This window comes from Amblyomma americanum, chromosome 8 (assembly GCF_052857255.1).
Source record: "Amblyomma americanum isolate KBUSLIRL-KWMA chromosome 8, ASM5285725v1, whole genome shotgun sequence".
Taxonomy (NCBI): Eukaryota; Metazoa; Arthropoda; class Arachnida; order Ixodida; family Ixodidae; genus Amblyomma; species Amblyomma americanum.
This window is the reverse complement of record NC_135504.1, coordinates 97278588-97295710: the sequence shown is the minus strand read 5'-3', so window position 1 is coordinate 97295710 and position 17123 is coordinate 97278588. Positions and strand designations below refer to the sequence as shown.

Below are 17123 nucleotides of genomic sequence, written 5' to 3'. Positions count from 1 at the left end.
AGGTCAGCTGTTTTTATAAGTGTGTGCGGCTCCTGCGAAACAAACTACAGTAGAAGCGCATTAATTCGATTTTCAAGGGACCAGGAAAATTGTTTGAACTATGCGAAAGTTCAGTTATCAATTGCTTGGAAGAGACTAATAAGAACCACTTGCGTCACGGTAAATTTATTTGGCAAAAGACTGGGCAATGGCTGTTTGCTTTTGAGATGAGAACGGAGCAACATTGGATACCTTTAGCGGTGGAGCTCCACCCGTCACATGCTAGGAACAGCATGTGACGGGCACGCAGTTTCGGTTCACTAGAAGAACGGAAGAACCACGTGCACGGAAACGCTGACCGGCGCAAAAGCAGTCGGAAAAGAAATGGGGCTAGAAACGACTAGTGAGACACGCCAATCAGTGCTGGAAATGCCGCGTAGCTGGGCTTGGTTGGCTGGTTCGTGCAAAGCTCAGAAAAGCAAAACTGGAACTATCTGGTGTGACTTTTTGGAAACTGGACCATTTGTTCATTGCCACCGTTGCTCATGCGTCAGAGTTGTGTGAGCGACCCTGCAGTATGAAATTAGGTTTGAGTGGCACTGTTTAAACGATTGCTTGCTGCGCTGGGCATACCTGGACACGGCCTCCCATCAGGAGCCCCTTTGAATTAATCGGTGCGAGGCCTTTAGCGTTCGAATTAGCGTGCGATGCCATAGCCTTACATGGGTGTTGGCTGGCACCACTTTGGCACTTCAAATTATCTGGAATTTCGAATTAATGGGGTTCAAAATAACGAGCCTTTACTGTATTCACTTTTTACAGTTGGATCTGTCAGAAATCGCCATGCATGGCAATTTCTGCCTTTGCATGGCAGAAATGGAAGGCCAGCTCTTTTTTTGCTTTTCTTTAATGATAAGTTTTTCTTAGCAGTAGCAGAATTTATATTGGCTTGGGATCTTTGGGCTAAATGGCAAAATTGTTGGAAATGAACATTTGTTTGCCTAGTTTTAGCGGGCCTCTATATTTTAATTTACTTTTACCATGGCATGCCAAATATAAGGCAGTTATTAGGCCCATATCTGTCAGCTAGTCCTGGGACCATGTAAATGGGTACACTTAAATGTTTTGTGGGTGGTACCTGTGGGGCCAGAAATTGCAGCTAATGAGAAAGCTCAAAATTATCCAGGGGCAATATCGCAAAGATAAGTGTTTCATTAAGGAATAAACAGAGTCTGCAGGTTGGAGAGCTTGCATTGACAATACCCTAGCGGAAAATTATAAATGGAAATGGGCTGGGCCAGAATATTTAATGCACAGAACAGGTAACTAGTGGTATTGAAGAGCTATGAAGTGGATTAGTGGAAGAAGGGAGGCATAGTTAAGGGCGCTGCTGATGGTGATGTGTTCATTTAGATGTTGTATATGTGTGTGGAGTGGAGTGATATATAAAATTTAATGCATCTCTTCATGCCTGCTTTGAATGTTTTGTTTATTGTCATTGCTTGGGTGCCGTGGGAAGACAGGCCTAGTGCTTACCATTTTATCTTTCTCTCCCTCTAGCAAGTGTGGCTGGGAGGAATCGTCCCAGAGCCTTGTTGAGTTTGGTTTTCTGCTCATGGACATGTACAGTCCACGTGTTGGATTTGGCAGGACTGGGCCCAGCACTGCTTTCAACTGCTGCCAGCTGGGACAAGTGATTATTCTTGAGACCTTCAAGGTTAACAGAGACGCATGTGGCAACATAATGGACTTGGTTGTTGATCGCTTTCTGTCCAAGCCATCTGCACCAACAGAGCACTATTTCGGTATGCCCTGGCTGAGTCAGCCATCATCCTTACGTCACTTAACTCTCTTTTTGTGTATTTCGTATTGTTGAGAGCAAACAGCCAAATTCTAGGCTAGTTCAATAGTTTGAAGCAGACATACTGTTTTAGCTTCTGAGTCATCATAAGAAAACACACTCTTCTTTATTTTGACTGTATCATACTTCTTTTCTTGAATCTCATATTAGAACCTACCAATGCTTTCAGCAGTGTTTTGTGAACATTACAGACCCTGCTAACGGAAGTGTTATGATTTGAGCGAGATATAACAAGGGCATACCTGCCAACTTTTCAGATTTTTCCATAAAATGTACGAATTTTCACCAGTCTTGCGATTTTACGCATCTTGCCTGAAATCTTACGGAAAAAAGTTCTATTTGCGATAAACGTTTGAAATTCTGTAAAAAAAAAGCACACCGTTGCCGGTGGCAGCCTTGCGCTGCCATGAGAGAGGGATATGTATGCCATCTGTGATATTAGCAGCAGCAGCTGGAACAATGTACAGTAAAACATCGTTAATTCGACCCAACTAAATGAACGTTTATTCCTACTCCTCACCCCTATTAATTCAGATAATCCGGACTGCCACCACAGCCCCGCTAAATGTCCATGTAGGGCTATGGCGTCGGGAGCTCGTTTATTCGGACGCCCAGGGGCTGGCATCAGTTAATTCGGATGGGCTCCCAAGGTGGTGCTGTGTTGGACCATGACATGCTTGACTAACCGATCGCCCAGATATTCATCCCCAGGCCTGAACTGCATGTTACATTGCTTATCGGTGCCCCTCTGACATGCGCGCAACTGAAGGTGTTTTGACAATCAGCAGGCCCCCGGTGGTAGGCCGATAGAGAGTCTGGCCGTTTAGTTTTGTTTTCGGAGCTTCGCCGCCTGTCCGAAACGGCAGCGGCTATCGGCTGCGCTTATCAGTCAGCCAGGCGAGCTACACACCATTTAGAATGACAATTGTGTTGTTGCAGACATTTGTTTGTTTTTTGTTTGTTTGTTTATGGGAAGTGTCTTAATTGCCGCTTTGGCAAGGCTCTGGAACAAATGCGCGCTGCCCTCGATTCAGTCCGCGTTATACTTGCGTTCTTCCAGCGTGCTGAAATTCCGCGCTCGTCACGTGCTGTTCACCATTTGTGTGTTTCCTCATGTGTGACACCACGTGTAAAGAAGCTTCAGTGCTATCACGTTGTGCACTGGCGACGCAACGTGATATTAAAAAAAAAAAAATTGTGCTGGCTTGGCTACCCCCCACCCTCAGTCGCGAAGGTTTTACGAATTTGAAAGCCTTAAGGTTGCCTGGTATGCAAGGGGGAACTGTTTTTGTAAGCGCCATAGAAGGAGAATTCCTCACTGTGTTGCATAGATGCAGTACAACATTATGTGAAGTGTTGAGTTGAGCTGTTCGGTGCATGACGGAAAGAGTGAAACAATGTGAAGACAGGACGGAAGAAAGAAGTCACACACATGCACTGACCATCAGCCATATTTATTGCCTGTCGGCGGAACTATGTATGGGGGTGGACTGTCACAAAAAGGTGAAAAGGAATTTACAGTAAGAGTTTCGACACATCAAGAATCTTTCAAAGAGGGAATAGCCAAAGGCCCCTTTACCAACCATTTCATCGCTGAAAAGCTAAGCACCATGCTAGGGCATACTTGTGCCCATAGGAAAACCGGTGGCTACCCAGCAGCTCTGGGGATTGAGCCCAGTACCTCTTGCATGCGAGGCAGAATGTGAAGCGACTGAATCCTGTGTGTGTCACCTTCTCTTGTCATGTCTTCGCACTGTTTCACTCCTTCCAGCATTGTTAGTTTGGTGTTTCAAGTGTTCTGCATTTCAGTTATTGAATAAAAATTACTTTTTGATTAGTACGCAGAACTTTTTAGCGCAGCAAGTAGAAATTTTTCAAAAATGTATGAACAACTGCATTTTTGTGCTGCTTTGTGTTTAGAAAGCAGATTGATGTCTGATACTTCCTCTTACATTAGCTCATCAGCATTTTAGTAAGCTTGCACATGTAGGTGTTAACTTCTTCCAGTGGGAATGTTTAATATTTAAATTGTTTGCTAAACACATATCTTTCTTTTATAATATATGCTCCATTTGTTTATTTTGGTTTCAATTACTGTATTGGCCACTCAGTCCTTTATTCATGAAATCACACATATTAGATGTAGCATATGTTGCTAATTTGCTAAGATTACGGAAAGTTGCCAGGCCAGTTGGTACATGATTTCAACAACAGCGTGCGAAAGACAGGACCGAGAATAGGAGAGAGACACGCACACAGATACCGCGGACTAACAACTTAAGGTTTGCATTGGTCAATTAATACCAGAAGAATGAAATAAAATAATAAAAATAAACAACGTGAAGGTGAGGACGAGTCCATTTGTCTTCTCTTGTCGTCGTAGGTTTCCAAGATATCTAATTTCTTTTCTTGTTAATGCCATCAATGGTGTGGTTACGCACATCGCGCCTTTCTTTTCTGTGATGTAGGATTCATAATGGTCGCGCTTGTGTTGGTGTTTATATCACCTCAGAATCTGGTATCGTCCAAGGTGTGGAAGGCATTGACAATCGGACGCGTGTTTTGCCAGCATGCTGCCGTATCCTGTCTTGATAATAGTGCCATGTTCTCTTAAAGGTAGACTAAAGAGGAATATGAACTCGCGGTAGGTAGGAGGCATCAACCAACACGTGGAGTGCCTTTCAGCCAGTACAGTGGCGGCTTCGCTTTTGCTTTTATTTTGTTTTGATGTTTCTGTGAATAAAAAGTTTGTCACAGACAATGTGGCCGCAAATTAGGCCCACGGAAATAAAAATACACATGGACTCTTTGATTTACGTATCACTCCGCTGATGGCAGAGCAACAAGCCACCACGGGACTGGCGGACGCATTGGTTGACTCCTGCTACCTACTGCGTTGAGTTCAAAAAAAGGCGGGAGCCAGGGCGTTTAATCCGATTTAATTAGGGCAATCGGCTACACAGGACAATAATTCGAAGTTTCTAAGAATGCCTGGAACGTGTAGATAGAGTTCCAGCGGTAAAAAGAAGAGTTCAGATTCCTCTTTAGTGCACCTTTAAAGGGCACCAGAAAGGGGTGTTTGAGCTTGGCTTTAAAATGCTTGCACTATGTAGAGTGCAGGCCACTGAGCATCCATACCGTGTGCGAGACCTCAAGGGCGAGTGGGAAATTTACAACACATTTTTAAAAATTTCCGCTTTCGCACCTTGCGGCGACGCGTGGTGCTGGGCTTTCGTGCGACAACCTGGCGTACGATGTCACGTCGTGCAGCTGGGGGTTATCATTGGTCCACAGCGCCAAATTCTTTCAGACGTCACGCGCCATCATGGCCGCGGCTACTACGCGCGTGCCGCAGACGGCAGAGGTAGGGAGGGGGCCGAGTGAGTGGGGCCGGCGGAGGAGCGCTGCCTTTTTGGCGTGCGAGAGGAAAGGGAAAGGCGCTAAGACGCAGAAGCTCATATTTTGTCTGCATATAACTCAGCTTCCACAAAACGTATTAAAATAATTCTTGCTGGGGGATAATTCTGAAATGGCGTCCTTTAACATCCCAAGCATATCGCAACTTTATTGAGAGCCCCTTTCTGGAGCCCTTTAAGCGGTCGTTGACGCAACATCCTGTTAGACCTACATAAGACGCTCTGCTAGACACTGGAATCTCATACACCATTTCAGTATCACATGTGGTGAACTTTTTGTCATGCCGCTTATTACGCTGTGCTAGCTTTGGGCCTTCATCATTCCTCCATTTTGCATACCACATTCAGCCTCCTGGTGGGCGCTGTTAGGATTAGATTTACTCCAGCCCTACTTCTACTTTGTAAAATGCATGGGTGATACGATCCACATACGGCATGATGGCTCTCTTTATTTCTTTTTCTTGCAACTTCTTCGGCTGGCCTGATTGGGGAAGTTCGCTCAAAAGGTTGCAGCCGATGCTGGAAAAGAGGGCATCTGGGAATTCCTCTTTGCGTAGTTATTTCAGCTGGGCTTCCATGGTTTCTTGCTGTCGGTGATGGCACGATCTCTTAAGGATGTTCTTCAGAGCACCCATAGCTACTGCTGTTTTTATGAACTTTCTGAAAAAAAAAGAACACAAAAGTCAGATCCATTCATTACGATAGTAGACATCATGATGGTCTGTGATAGATCATGCGTTACATGAAGTCTAAGATATGCGTAAAAAGCAACAGTGGTTAAAACTGTGTTGTTGACAGCATTAGGTATGGTGGTTAATTTCATCACTTAGGCTATAAGGAACATTGTTATGACCCTGCTAGTTAAGCTGTTGCTTATGCTTTGTGAGCGAACAATGATTGAGATAACCGTGTCATCAATTGACCACGCTTGTGATTCTTGGTGTCATGTGCCTAATGTTAGGCATGTTGCAGGTTGGCATGTTTATTTCGGGCATCATGTAGATTAAGGATACCATGCTCTCTGGCTCATAGTTTTAAAGAAGTTGCAGCAATAGGTGCGTTTTACTTTTGCCGTGCAAGACACTGCGTAGTGGGTTCGCCCTCACATACACTCAGGTACATTTAATAGCCAAATATTTCTTGAGCATCAAAGCATCAGAGTAACTACCAAACTGCCTAGAGGGGCACCCAGTGTCATTGGTCAAAAGATGGTCATGTGATATTTTGTTGTTACAGTTTTTGATCACTAATAGTGAAGTCACCACTCCAGCCCTTGAAAACCGTCCTTATTATGGCTGTCATTGTCAGTTGCATATGTCGTTGCAGATAGTTGTCTTGCACAACCTGCAAAGGGCTCTATGAAAGGTTGACTATAGGCAGGTTCGTGAAGCACAAATTGAATGAACCTCTAGATGGCCTAATGTTCATTGCACTGCATCATCATCATCTCATATCTTCACTCCCTTTCTGTTTGTGATTTCCCTTCCTCTAAATTCTTTCTTGACTTGTGCCTTGAGCCAAGCATATAACAGTGCACTGTCCACTTCAATTGTGTCTTAGCACTCTGTGCTTTCACCTATTAATTGGCTGCTTTTTTTTTTTGTGCCAGGGGCTCGGAAGTGGACTTAAAGGCAACTCTTAGAAGGGGTGGCCAGTGGGAGTTGGTTCTATTTGCACAATGCATTTCTTGAACTTTCTTGCGTTCTTCGTCGAAAGAAATGAAGGCCAGTGCGATTTTCCGACAAAAAATACCTTAGTAAAGATGAGTTGCACCTGCCTCATTAGCTGTATGCAAGACAATTCTGGTGACAGCATCTGAACAGTTAACCCTGCTTTCTGCATTAGCCAAAAGGTTATGTGCCTTCTTTCAGATCTTCTAGCCCAAATGATCCAGGCCTCACCTCAGCTTCTTGTCCAGTGCCAGGCGCAGATTAAGAAGCTGCTCGGCCACCTGCCCAACATGCCTTGTCACAGTACAGTGAAGCTGCTCCGTGCCGCAACACCACTCATCAAGGCATCGTCAATACTCCGCGACTGGCTTATGATTATGCTGCGCAAACTTCTCTTTTACCGGTAAGTACCATTCCTGTTTTTTTCTTTTTCTGTTCCTGTGAGTGAACTGGGCTATGTGCTCGGACTTTTAGCAAGAGAGCCTTGCATGAAACACCATTGACCTTACCAGAACATTGTTTCTGTGAAAAAGGTAGGCTTAAGCTTTAGGTCCTTGTGAGTAAAACATTGTTCTGATTTTATATTGCATAAACTATAATTTAGCCCTGTAATTTCAGGAGTATTGTGCATGACTGTGTGAAAATCAGTAGTTTTCTTTTATCTTCACTAAAGAATATGAAATCATCACTGTGTTACACAAGCTACATTACTCCAGATAACTAAAGGTACTGCAGTCTTGCTGTAAGATCTGTCATCACACGCTGCAACAGCTAATCCTCATGGCAAAATGGTCCAAAATTTCAAACAAAAATCCATGTACATCTGCAGGTGATAGAATGACTATGAATTTAGCTAGTATAGTGCATGTGCATGATTATGTGTGGACGGTTTTATTGTTCTTATATGCATTGAGTAATCAGCCTTATTTGCTAATTTTGATTATACGATAATATTATTAATTTCCTTAAAGAACTTTTTTTTTACATTTCGGCAATGTTAAGCCAGTAACAATGAAAGTCTGAAAATTCAACACTTCTATCTTACATTTTTCATTGCCTGTGCATTGACACTAACAAATTCAATTCAAAGAAAGTTTGTTAAGCTCTGTAAGTAGCTTGTCAGTCTGCTCTATCTTGTAAGCTCGCTTTTTTTGGCAAGCAAGGCTAAGCAGCTGACTTTAACCTCTTTTTTTGTGTGTGGATCTTGCTGGCATTTATTTTCCCTTTAGTTTATGTAACACAGCTCTCGACATCGAACTCCCAAGTTTATTGTCTGTCCCAAGTAATGTTTTACGCTTTTCTCACATTCAGAGAGTTGGAGTGCCGCAAGGTGGCAGTGTCTGGCATCCTTGTCCTGCTTCGCAACCTCAAGCCTCCAGGTCCCGTTGGCCGCTTTGGCCGAGAGGCTGACTTCACGTTAAGCCAGGTGAGGACTGTTGTTGTCGACACATTTTAGATTATGAGCAAACACCCATAATTGTCGCTCTTACTCTGTCTATGAATTGAGCTAGATTGTACACATTACTGTACTTACTCGAATCTAGGCCGGCCTCAATTCTAAGCCGAAACCTGAAATTTAAAGGCTAAATTAAAAAATAAACTTTCCTTGAGTGTAAGCTGGCCCAAAAGACAACTGAGAATGCAAGTTGCATTTTTTTTCACGAACCCGCTTCCGCTCACTCGTCCTCGTCATCGCTGACCTTCTTATCACTTGCCTATGCCACCACAAGAAGAGGAAATGAGGTCAGAATGGCAGCCAGTGCTCATGTGTGTTTTTATCGGCCTAAGCTACAGTTAGTAGCGACAACAGTGCCGTCTGCTGTGGGTGTTTCATGAGGGCAACAGCTACGTGCTACTTTTTTTTTTTCATTTTTATGCATTGTCATCATATTTTATTATTATAACCACAATATCCTCGAACCTAAGCCTACCTAGCAGGTTCATATCTCGTGTCTTGAGAAAAACTGTCGGCCTAGATTCGAATACATATGGTATCAAATGCACAGAATTAAATGTATAGCTAATGGGCTTGAATAGTTTCTTTACTCAGATTTATTGTTAAAAATTTTTTTCTGTTAATCTTTGAGTGACCATGCACATTCCAAAAACACTAGGCCTGCTGATGCTTGTGAAGTGGCATCATTGCATCCTGCAGCTTGTTTGCGGTTGTCGGTTTCTGACTATACAAGTGTGGCTATGCCTGCGACCTCACATCATTTTTATCTGCCATGATAGGCACCTTCTGAGACATGCATCTGCTGATAGCCCACGAATTGCGCACTGCGCCTTGCATAATTAACTGAAAAATACAGTGGCAGTATTAACAGTCTGTCTCATGAGGTGTCACTAGAAGCATTTGTCTGTTTTTTTCCCATAAGAGTAGTAAAATCATATTTCAGTACTGCATCAGGCTGTGTAAAATAATACATTATTAATGCGTTAATAATAGAAGGGTGAGTGCAAGCAGAAATGGCAAGCGCCATCTGTCAGTAGCCAGTGGCAGGCGGCCCACCTACCATGGTGGGCAGGTGCCCGAGCTACAAAGCAACTTAGTGTACTAGCTATACAAGCTTAGTATGCTGCCTTGGATATAATGATATGCCACCTTGGATATAACCACTTTCGTGTGTTAACCTCGAATATAACGAACTTCAGTATGCTGCCTCGCATATAACAAACTTTAGTGTGTTAACCTCGCATATACCAAACCCGAGTATGCCACTTTGGATATAATGAATTTTTGTGTTAACCTCGGATGTAACGAACTTTGTGTGTTGACCTCAGATATGACGAACCTAAGAGTACCACCTCGTATATAACAAACGTTTGGCTGCTAATATATTCAAACAGTCCAGCAGAGATCGCCTAAGAGATTTTTTTTCTTGAGTATGAGCCAAGAAACTGCTGCCTGCCATGACGGAATTGCAAAATTAATGTGTGGGGCCTGAGTGGCAGCAACCTAATTGCTTGAGCAAACAATTTTTTTTGTTAGATGAGTAAAAGGCAAACATTTCAAGCTTATACGCTAGGCAGTTGCTTTGTGAAGTTATGCGCACGCACTATGCTATTCTGTTCAGTTTCAGATATTTTAACCTTTTTTGTGTTAATGGATTTTAAGAGACCCTGAAATGATTTTGATGGTCATATTCTAGTGCAACAGATCCGTAGAGGTGGTCTCTGTAGGTATTTTAGCCAAATTTAAAAGCTCTACATGTACCCTATAATTTAGAAATAATTTTAAAAATCGCTGATCGCAGTAGCTCACAGCCGATTAGGGCAACACCTCACCATGCATCCCCTACCCCCGATGACATTAGTGGGCACTCTGGGCGAGCCCACTGACGTCGTCGGGCGCACTCGGGGAGCAGTGGCCGAGGGGGGGAAATGGGGCACGGAGGGGTGCAGTACCGGCCTGTTTTCTTTATTTTTCTGGTGCATCGGCATGCATGAGTTGAGGGGAGCGAAGAGGTGCATCATTTTTAATCATCGATGTGTTCAGTGTTAATTTATTTATTTATTATTTATTTATTTGTTTATATTACCCCTCAGGGCCAGTGGCATTACAAAGTGGGAGTGGTAAATACTATACAAAAACAGTCAGAAAATACAGTTGGTTACAAGAATATTTAAAAAGCATCTGAATATACAATGTTAGCTATTGCTGCGCGGAACTGCTCATAATTTACAATGCCAGCAACTTCTGCGGGAAGGTGGTTCCAGTCACGTGAGGTTCGCGGCAGGAATAACTGTGAGAAGCATTTTGTGTTGCATGACACAGTTCCGACTTTGAGATTGGGATCAATGCGGCGGGATACATAAATTGGCTGGGGGATGAGGTGATCACGTAAAGCAGGATGATGAAACAGCTTGTGGAACAGGGCGAGACGAAACACTTTTCTACGCGATGTCAGTATAGGGACACAGAGATTAGATTTCATAGCAGTTATACTCACTGTGCGGTTGTAGTTAGCAAGGATGAAACGTACAGAGGTAATTTGGGCCATCTCAAGATCATTAATTAAGTTGCCATGGGCAGGGTCCCATACAGGTGTTGCATACTCAAGTTTAGATCGTATTAGTGTTTTATAAAGCAATAGTTTCAAATTCGAAGGGACATTAAAAAAGCTATGACGTAAGTAGCCTACCATGCGATTAGCATTTTTAGTTATGTTCTCGGTATGAAGAGACCAATCAAGATTTGAAGAAATGTGAACGCCTAGGTATTTATATGATGGGACTGATTAAAATGAGATGTTAACAATGTAGTAGTGAGGCGGCGTGGAAGTTTTTCTAGATACACGCATGACTTTGCATTTGTTAATATTTAGCTGCATCAACCAATCTTTGCACCAGTTCCCTATTGTGTTGAGGTCTGACTGAAGTAATTTAACGTCGTTAGCGGTGGTTATTTCTCTAAAAATGACGCAATCATCAGCGAATAGGTGAATATCAGAGTAAACAAGAGAGGGAAGATCATTAATGTTAATTAGAAACTATGCCAAAAAATGAAGCCAGCTTAAAATTTTTTGCTGTGTGGTGATGAGTGATGGGATATCGATCGCTCATGCGCTTTTCCTAACCTCAGTATGTCCCATTTCATTCCCAAGGTTGACAGTACACTCTTTTTTTTTTTTTGTGGTCGTATGGGACTTGAGACCAGAAAGTAAATCTTTGTGTTTGTCATGCAGCTGTCTGTGCAAGTATCCCAGCCCAGTGACTCCAGCTCTCACCAGTCTGTCTGCATGGAGCTGCTTGGTCTTCTCAACAAGAGCCTCACACAACAGGGCCCTTTGCGCCAATTGCTGTACCAGGTGCGTGCACTATAAACACTGCACCATTGCAGGACATGTCGGTGAAGAGGGTGATTAGAAGGTTGATGCCATAAGGTTCAAGGATTGCTTAATATCAAGCTCAAATATTTGGGAAGGAAGGGAGAAGATGCAGTTCAGAAGAAACTACAAAATTTTGGCAATGTGCAGTGTACAGGATTTTCATCACTGGGCCTGCTGTATTCGCAAGCTCCTGATCATGGATTGTGTCTTTATGCATCCTCTTTGTGTTTGTACTTTATTTGTAATTTATACTTAAGGGGGGACGTGGCTTTCAACTCGCAAAAAATGGTCAAAAAAGCGATTTTTTGAAATATTTCTTTTCTGCTTTTACAAGTCATATTTTGTGTGATTACAAGTTTTCATCGTCGAAAACCATCAAGAAGTGCACCAAATCATTGTTTTGATGATCAATGTGGTGGAAAATTTCTTCCAAGTAGCGAAAAAACGCCGCTTTTCAAGCCCCGATCTCTCGGCAACCGCCCAACGTAGCGCGGCCATCTTGGTCTCTATGGAAAGTGCGTTCCTCCGACTTTAAATTTCCCGCTTCAGCGGTCTCCTCAGAGCGGAAACAAACACATAAAAAGCAAAATTTTCACGGTCACGCGGTGATTTACGATTGGCTCCGCACGTCACGTGACAGACTGATTAGGTTTGCGTTGTCTAATTTACATGTTATGTTATATATCATACACACTTTATGCTTTCTGTTTGCAGGGATTTCCTGAAGTCATTGCTCAAAACATCAACCTAATGGAAGTTGTGCTCGAGCTGTTCCTCTTACAGGTAAGGTGAGCTCCATTGCACCAAAGTTAATGGTAACAGCCTTACATATTATCTTGGAAGATATGGAAAACAAATTAATGGCTGGCACAAAAAAAAATAAAATTATTTGTCTGTTTAGTGGAGTTGAGGAGCCTGTAGGGAGGGCTGTAATTTTCTTTACTAGTCGTATCACTCCCGTTCAGAAATGAGGCGTGATTTTTCAGCTTTCAATCACTTGAATAGCCTGCGGAAAATAATTAAGTGGATCTCTCATCTTATTTGTGCACTCTAAATTTGGTAGTAATCTGTTGGAAAAAGTGAACAAATGTCACTACTGTTTCGTGGTAATTGTGAGTAACCAGTTAAGCTACGATTGGCACAGACAGGAATTTGAGAGATCGGCATACAACACAGCATGAGGGAGGATATGGAGTTTTCAATGCATTTACAGCCGCAATACTTGCTCTGACCATTGTTTTGTATCCTCTGAATTAGTGCTGCCTGCCTTGACAACAGGCATAGGTAGACTGGCAGCAGGAGTGCAGGCAAGGGGAGAGGCGAGAAGTCCATCTTGGCAAGGGTTCCTTGTGCGCCCACAGTGCATCTTCTGACCGACTGTTTACTCATGCGTCACTCCACCCTCGTTTTATGCCAGTCAGGCATCCCCACACTTGACCATCAGGTGGCATTAGTGTTCTGCTTGCACCATGATTCAGAAGCCTAGATCCCCAGTAGCTAGGTATCAGTGCAGAGTTGTGGGGAGACCGAGGGGGAATCAGGCTTGGGACTCAGGAGACGGATCAGAAAAGGTGCACATGTCACGCTGGTGAGGATGAACAGGGGAAGTTTCATGCCTGACTGCAAAGACATGGGCCGATTGTCTGTTGACTGCTTGCGACCCTCGTGCCCCTGGAGAAGCTGCTATTGTGTTCAGAGGTTAGAAAGTCCTAGATTACATTTTATATACGAAGCTACCTGGAATTGTTCATTGCTGTCCAGGTTAGAGATAGTTCAGCTTCTCGAATTTCACGTTAAAGAGAGTCCACCGTCGTTTTGTTTAAATTATAACTGCTGTTTGATAAAGCATTAGGATGCATGTGCTGCATATACAAATTGTGCTGCTGATGCTAGAAGACTACAGCAGTGACATGCTAACCAGACCTGTATATGCTCTGCATTTGCGCTGAGATCAGGCTGTCAGGAAATGTTACAGTGGAGTTCCATTAATGCAGCACTGATTATTCATTTTCCTCTGTGATTTTTGCTTTTTTTACAGCTGCAGAAGTACTATGATGGAAATGACAATGCATATCCACCACTGAAGTTGTCAGGAGTTGTCCAGATCAACATGGACAAAGCAGTCTTGCAAGAACCTCTGGTTTGTTCCTTTCTTGCAGAATACTATTCCTCTCATAAGTTGAAATTAGTGAGGCAGCATCATTTCCTGCTGTTCAATGTATTGAATGTTTGGGTAGCAAAGCGCTTTTAGTTGTGGAAAGGCAGTGCATGGGCACTCTTTGGCAGCTATTTCATTAGTTTAAAAATTGGAATCTAACAATCTTCCAAGCCAACAGCAGCAAAACCTAAGTGTATCTGCTAAACCACCTTTCTCAATACTCATTCGGTTGCTTCAGAGTGTAAAACCATGGTAATTTTATTCAGGACATGCACTAGTGGAACTCTGTTATTCGTAGATGTAAAGTGATCTTCACTTGTCACCTGCAGTACTGCTGTGATGCAAGAGTGGCATTTATTAATTTTTGCTGCAGTGTACGTCCTGCCAACCTTTAGTTATGTACTACTCCTTAACAGCCTTATTAGAATGCGGGAGGCCTACACATTTGGTGAATTAGTAGGTCTATGCGAATATTCGATAATTTCGAATATTTGGTTGAACACAAAAGTATACCATTCCATCAGAATGTTTGGTATTTGAAATCTCGAAGTATTCGTCTCAAGCGAGTAACGTTTCTGAAACTCTTGCTTTCTGTGGTTTCGGATCAGCGTATCTCTCTTGGGATGACACCGCGGCATGCAACCAAAGCCCCAACTCTGGGCCATGTGCCTGCACGTATGCCAGAGCCAGTCTGCGCATGCTTGTGGCAACAGACGCGAGCAGGCGGAAGTGCAGTGCCCAGATCTCTACCTGCCAGGTGTCTGTGGCCGCATTACCTGCAGAGCCAGTGCGCATGTGTTGATTGGCCCCGATGTGGCTGGCATGCAAACAGCTGGCCAGTGTCTGGCACCTTGTGGCGCACTCAGAGTGATTTGCGCATGCGCAGTGGCTTTCCACGGAAGCAGATAGCGATAGCGGCCACAGATCACGCTACGTTGGAGGATGCACATCTTCCTTGACTTCTGCGGAACGTGTCTCAGCTGACTGCAGGTGCCGCAGCCGCTCTTCTGCGCGTGAAATTTGCAAATCAAGCGCGACGGCGCAAGCACAATAGGCAGCTAGCACGAGGCACATGTGGAGATGTGTGCCCCGTTCCGACACCTGACGCAGGGTGGCGCTGGGCGCGTGGTGTGTATGCCTGGCAGGTGTTCATGGAGTCATCACTGAAAAATAATAACTGCATAATAACGCTATCTCAGTGAAGACCAGCAGTTGGGGGGGTCTCATAGATTGGTCTCACACCCCACAAATACGTCGCCTCTGCATGTAGATTGACTCCCCCAATTTCTGATGGGTCATTTTTCCAGGACGCCAACACAGCTTCAGCGAGTGTGACAAAGCTTCAGTGCATTCTCTCTTTTTTTTTTTCATGTAATTGCCGTGTGCATGTTAGCAAACTACATGGATTTGAAGGTGCCGATTGTACTGTTCAAGCTTTTTTTTTGTGTGCAGAAGTATTTTAAATATTTGCTTCGAATTCGCTTTGAACCAAAAAAAACACTGTTTGCACATGCGCATGAATTATGTACACTTGCGATATTTAATGCTATCAAACTGAATAGCATATCAACCACTTTCCAGTAAGGCACAAAATACAGTGGCTAAACATTCCTAAAAATGCTTGCCCTGTATGTCTTTTACCTTTGCTGCTCATTTTAGCTTGAATGGCCGCCGTGGTGGCTGAGTGGTTATGGCGCTCGGCCGCTGGCCCGAAAGACGCGGGTTCGATCCCAGCCGCGACGGTCGAATTTCGATGGAGGTGAAATTCTAGAGGCCCGTGTACTGTGCGATGTCAGTGCACATTAAAGGACCCCAGGTGGTCGAAGTTTCCGGAACCTTTCACAACAGCGTCTCGCATAGCTTGAGTCAATTTGGGACGTTAAACCCCCATAAACTAAACCAAGCCGTTTTAGCTTGAGAGCTTAACCTGCTTGCTCTAAATTGTGCATTTAATGTCTTGTGATCTGACATCCCCTTTTTTTCTTGTGTTGACAATGATTTTCAGTATGGAGTAGGCTTGGGCGAGTTTGTAATTCATTGTAACACGGTAAACATAGTGTGGGAAGAACGCAGGATGCTTGTCCCATCTTGTCTTCATTTTGCATTCTTCCCGCGCTGTGATTACTGTGTTACATTGACAATGATTGCCATTCACGTTACCGCAGACTACAAAAACAGTTTGAGTACCCACGGCAATGAATGAATCATGACTCTTTTTATATCAAAGAAATTTGCGGACGATTTAGCATGGTTAGGCCAGATTTGAATTAAGGCACTGCAGTGGCTCAGTGGTTATGGTACTCAGCTGCTGACCCAAACGACATGGGTTCGGTCCCAACTGCAGCAGTGGCATTTCAGTGAAGGTGAAATGCTATAGGCCCATGTACTGTGCGATGTCAGTGCACGTTAAAGAACACCAGGTGGTCGAAATTATCTGGAGCCCTCCACTACAGCGCCCCTAATAGCCCGAGTCATTTTGGGACATTAAATTTCATAAGGAACATCAACCAAATGTGAATTAAGTGTGCTAGCACTTCGGTTTTCACTTTGGTTGCAGTTCGAAGCTCGGTTTCCAAGGTTCAGCATGCTTCAAAGATACGTGAAATTGTACTTAAGCTCTGTCTTAAGGGTATGACACAATGGGGTTAATGGGGCATATGTGCAGAATTGGTCGTTCTCTACTTTATATTTATAGATCTCTGGGTGTTCTCATACTCCTCCTGGCGCAGTGGTGCTGCAGTTAAGCGATGCGCCATTGCGCTGCGATAGCAGGTGCTGCCACCGGTGTGGCTTGTGAGATCCAGGTTGCCTCTCACCACCAATCATTAGTTGAACTGCTACCTGCCACGGTTGGCAATTTGCTAACAATCCGGTGGGCAGGTTGTTATGATGTCACAAGGTCACTTGGCCTAGGTGGCTCACCTGCCATTTGGGGGGGGCCACCTAGGGCAGGTTGCCCGCAGCTCGGTGGGCACACAGGGGGACCTCACAGAAAACGGCTAAGTGACTAACGGCTAACGCACTAAAAAAATTCAATGCCAATTGCACAACGGGTAATCAGCGCTAGCTGGCATGAGGATAACGCACATAAAGGTAAGCCCATATGAAATGGCTGCAGGGATGCAGTATCACTACGAACACAAAATGCCTCGCCCAGGGACCTTTGCAGTGTTTGTTATGGGAAAGTTATTGTGAGATTGAGCGTTA

The 17123-nt window shown here is 43.9% G+C and overlaps 1 protein-coding gene across 1 annotated transcript in view; it reads left to right on the top strand.

The window, feature by feature from the left end:
• The window catches only part of LOC144102019 (Fanconi anemia group I protein-like), a 62913-nt gene that overhangs the window by 8421 nt on the left and 37369 nt on the right, over window positions 1-17123 (top strand). Inside the window, exons 12-17 of the mRNA XM_077635283.1 lie at window positions 1540-1784; window positions 7128-7329; window positions 8238-8352; window positions 11615-11737; window positions 12473-12541; window positions 13797-13898. Coding sequence (XP_077491409.1) covers window positions 1540-1784; window positions 7128-7329; window positions 8238-8352; window positions 11615-11737; window positions 12473-12541; window positions 13797-13898 — 856 coding nt within the window. The remainder of the gene's footprint in view (window positions 1-1539; window positions 1785-7127; window positions 7330-8237; window positions 8353-11614; window positions 11738-12472; window positions 12542-13796; window positions 13899-17123) is intronic.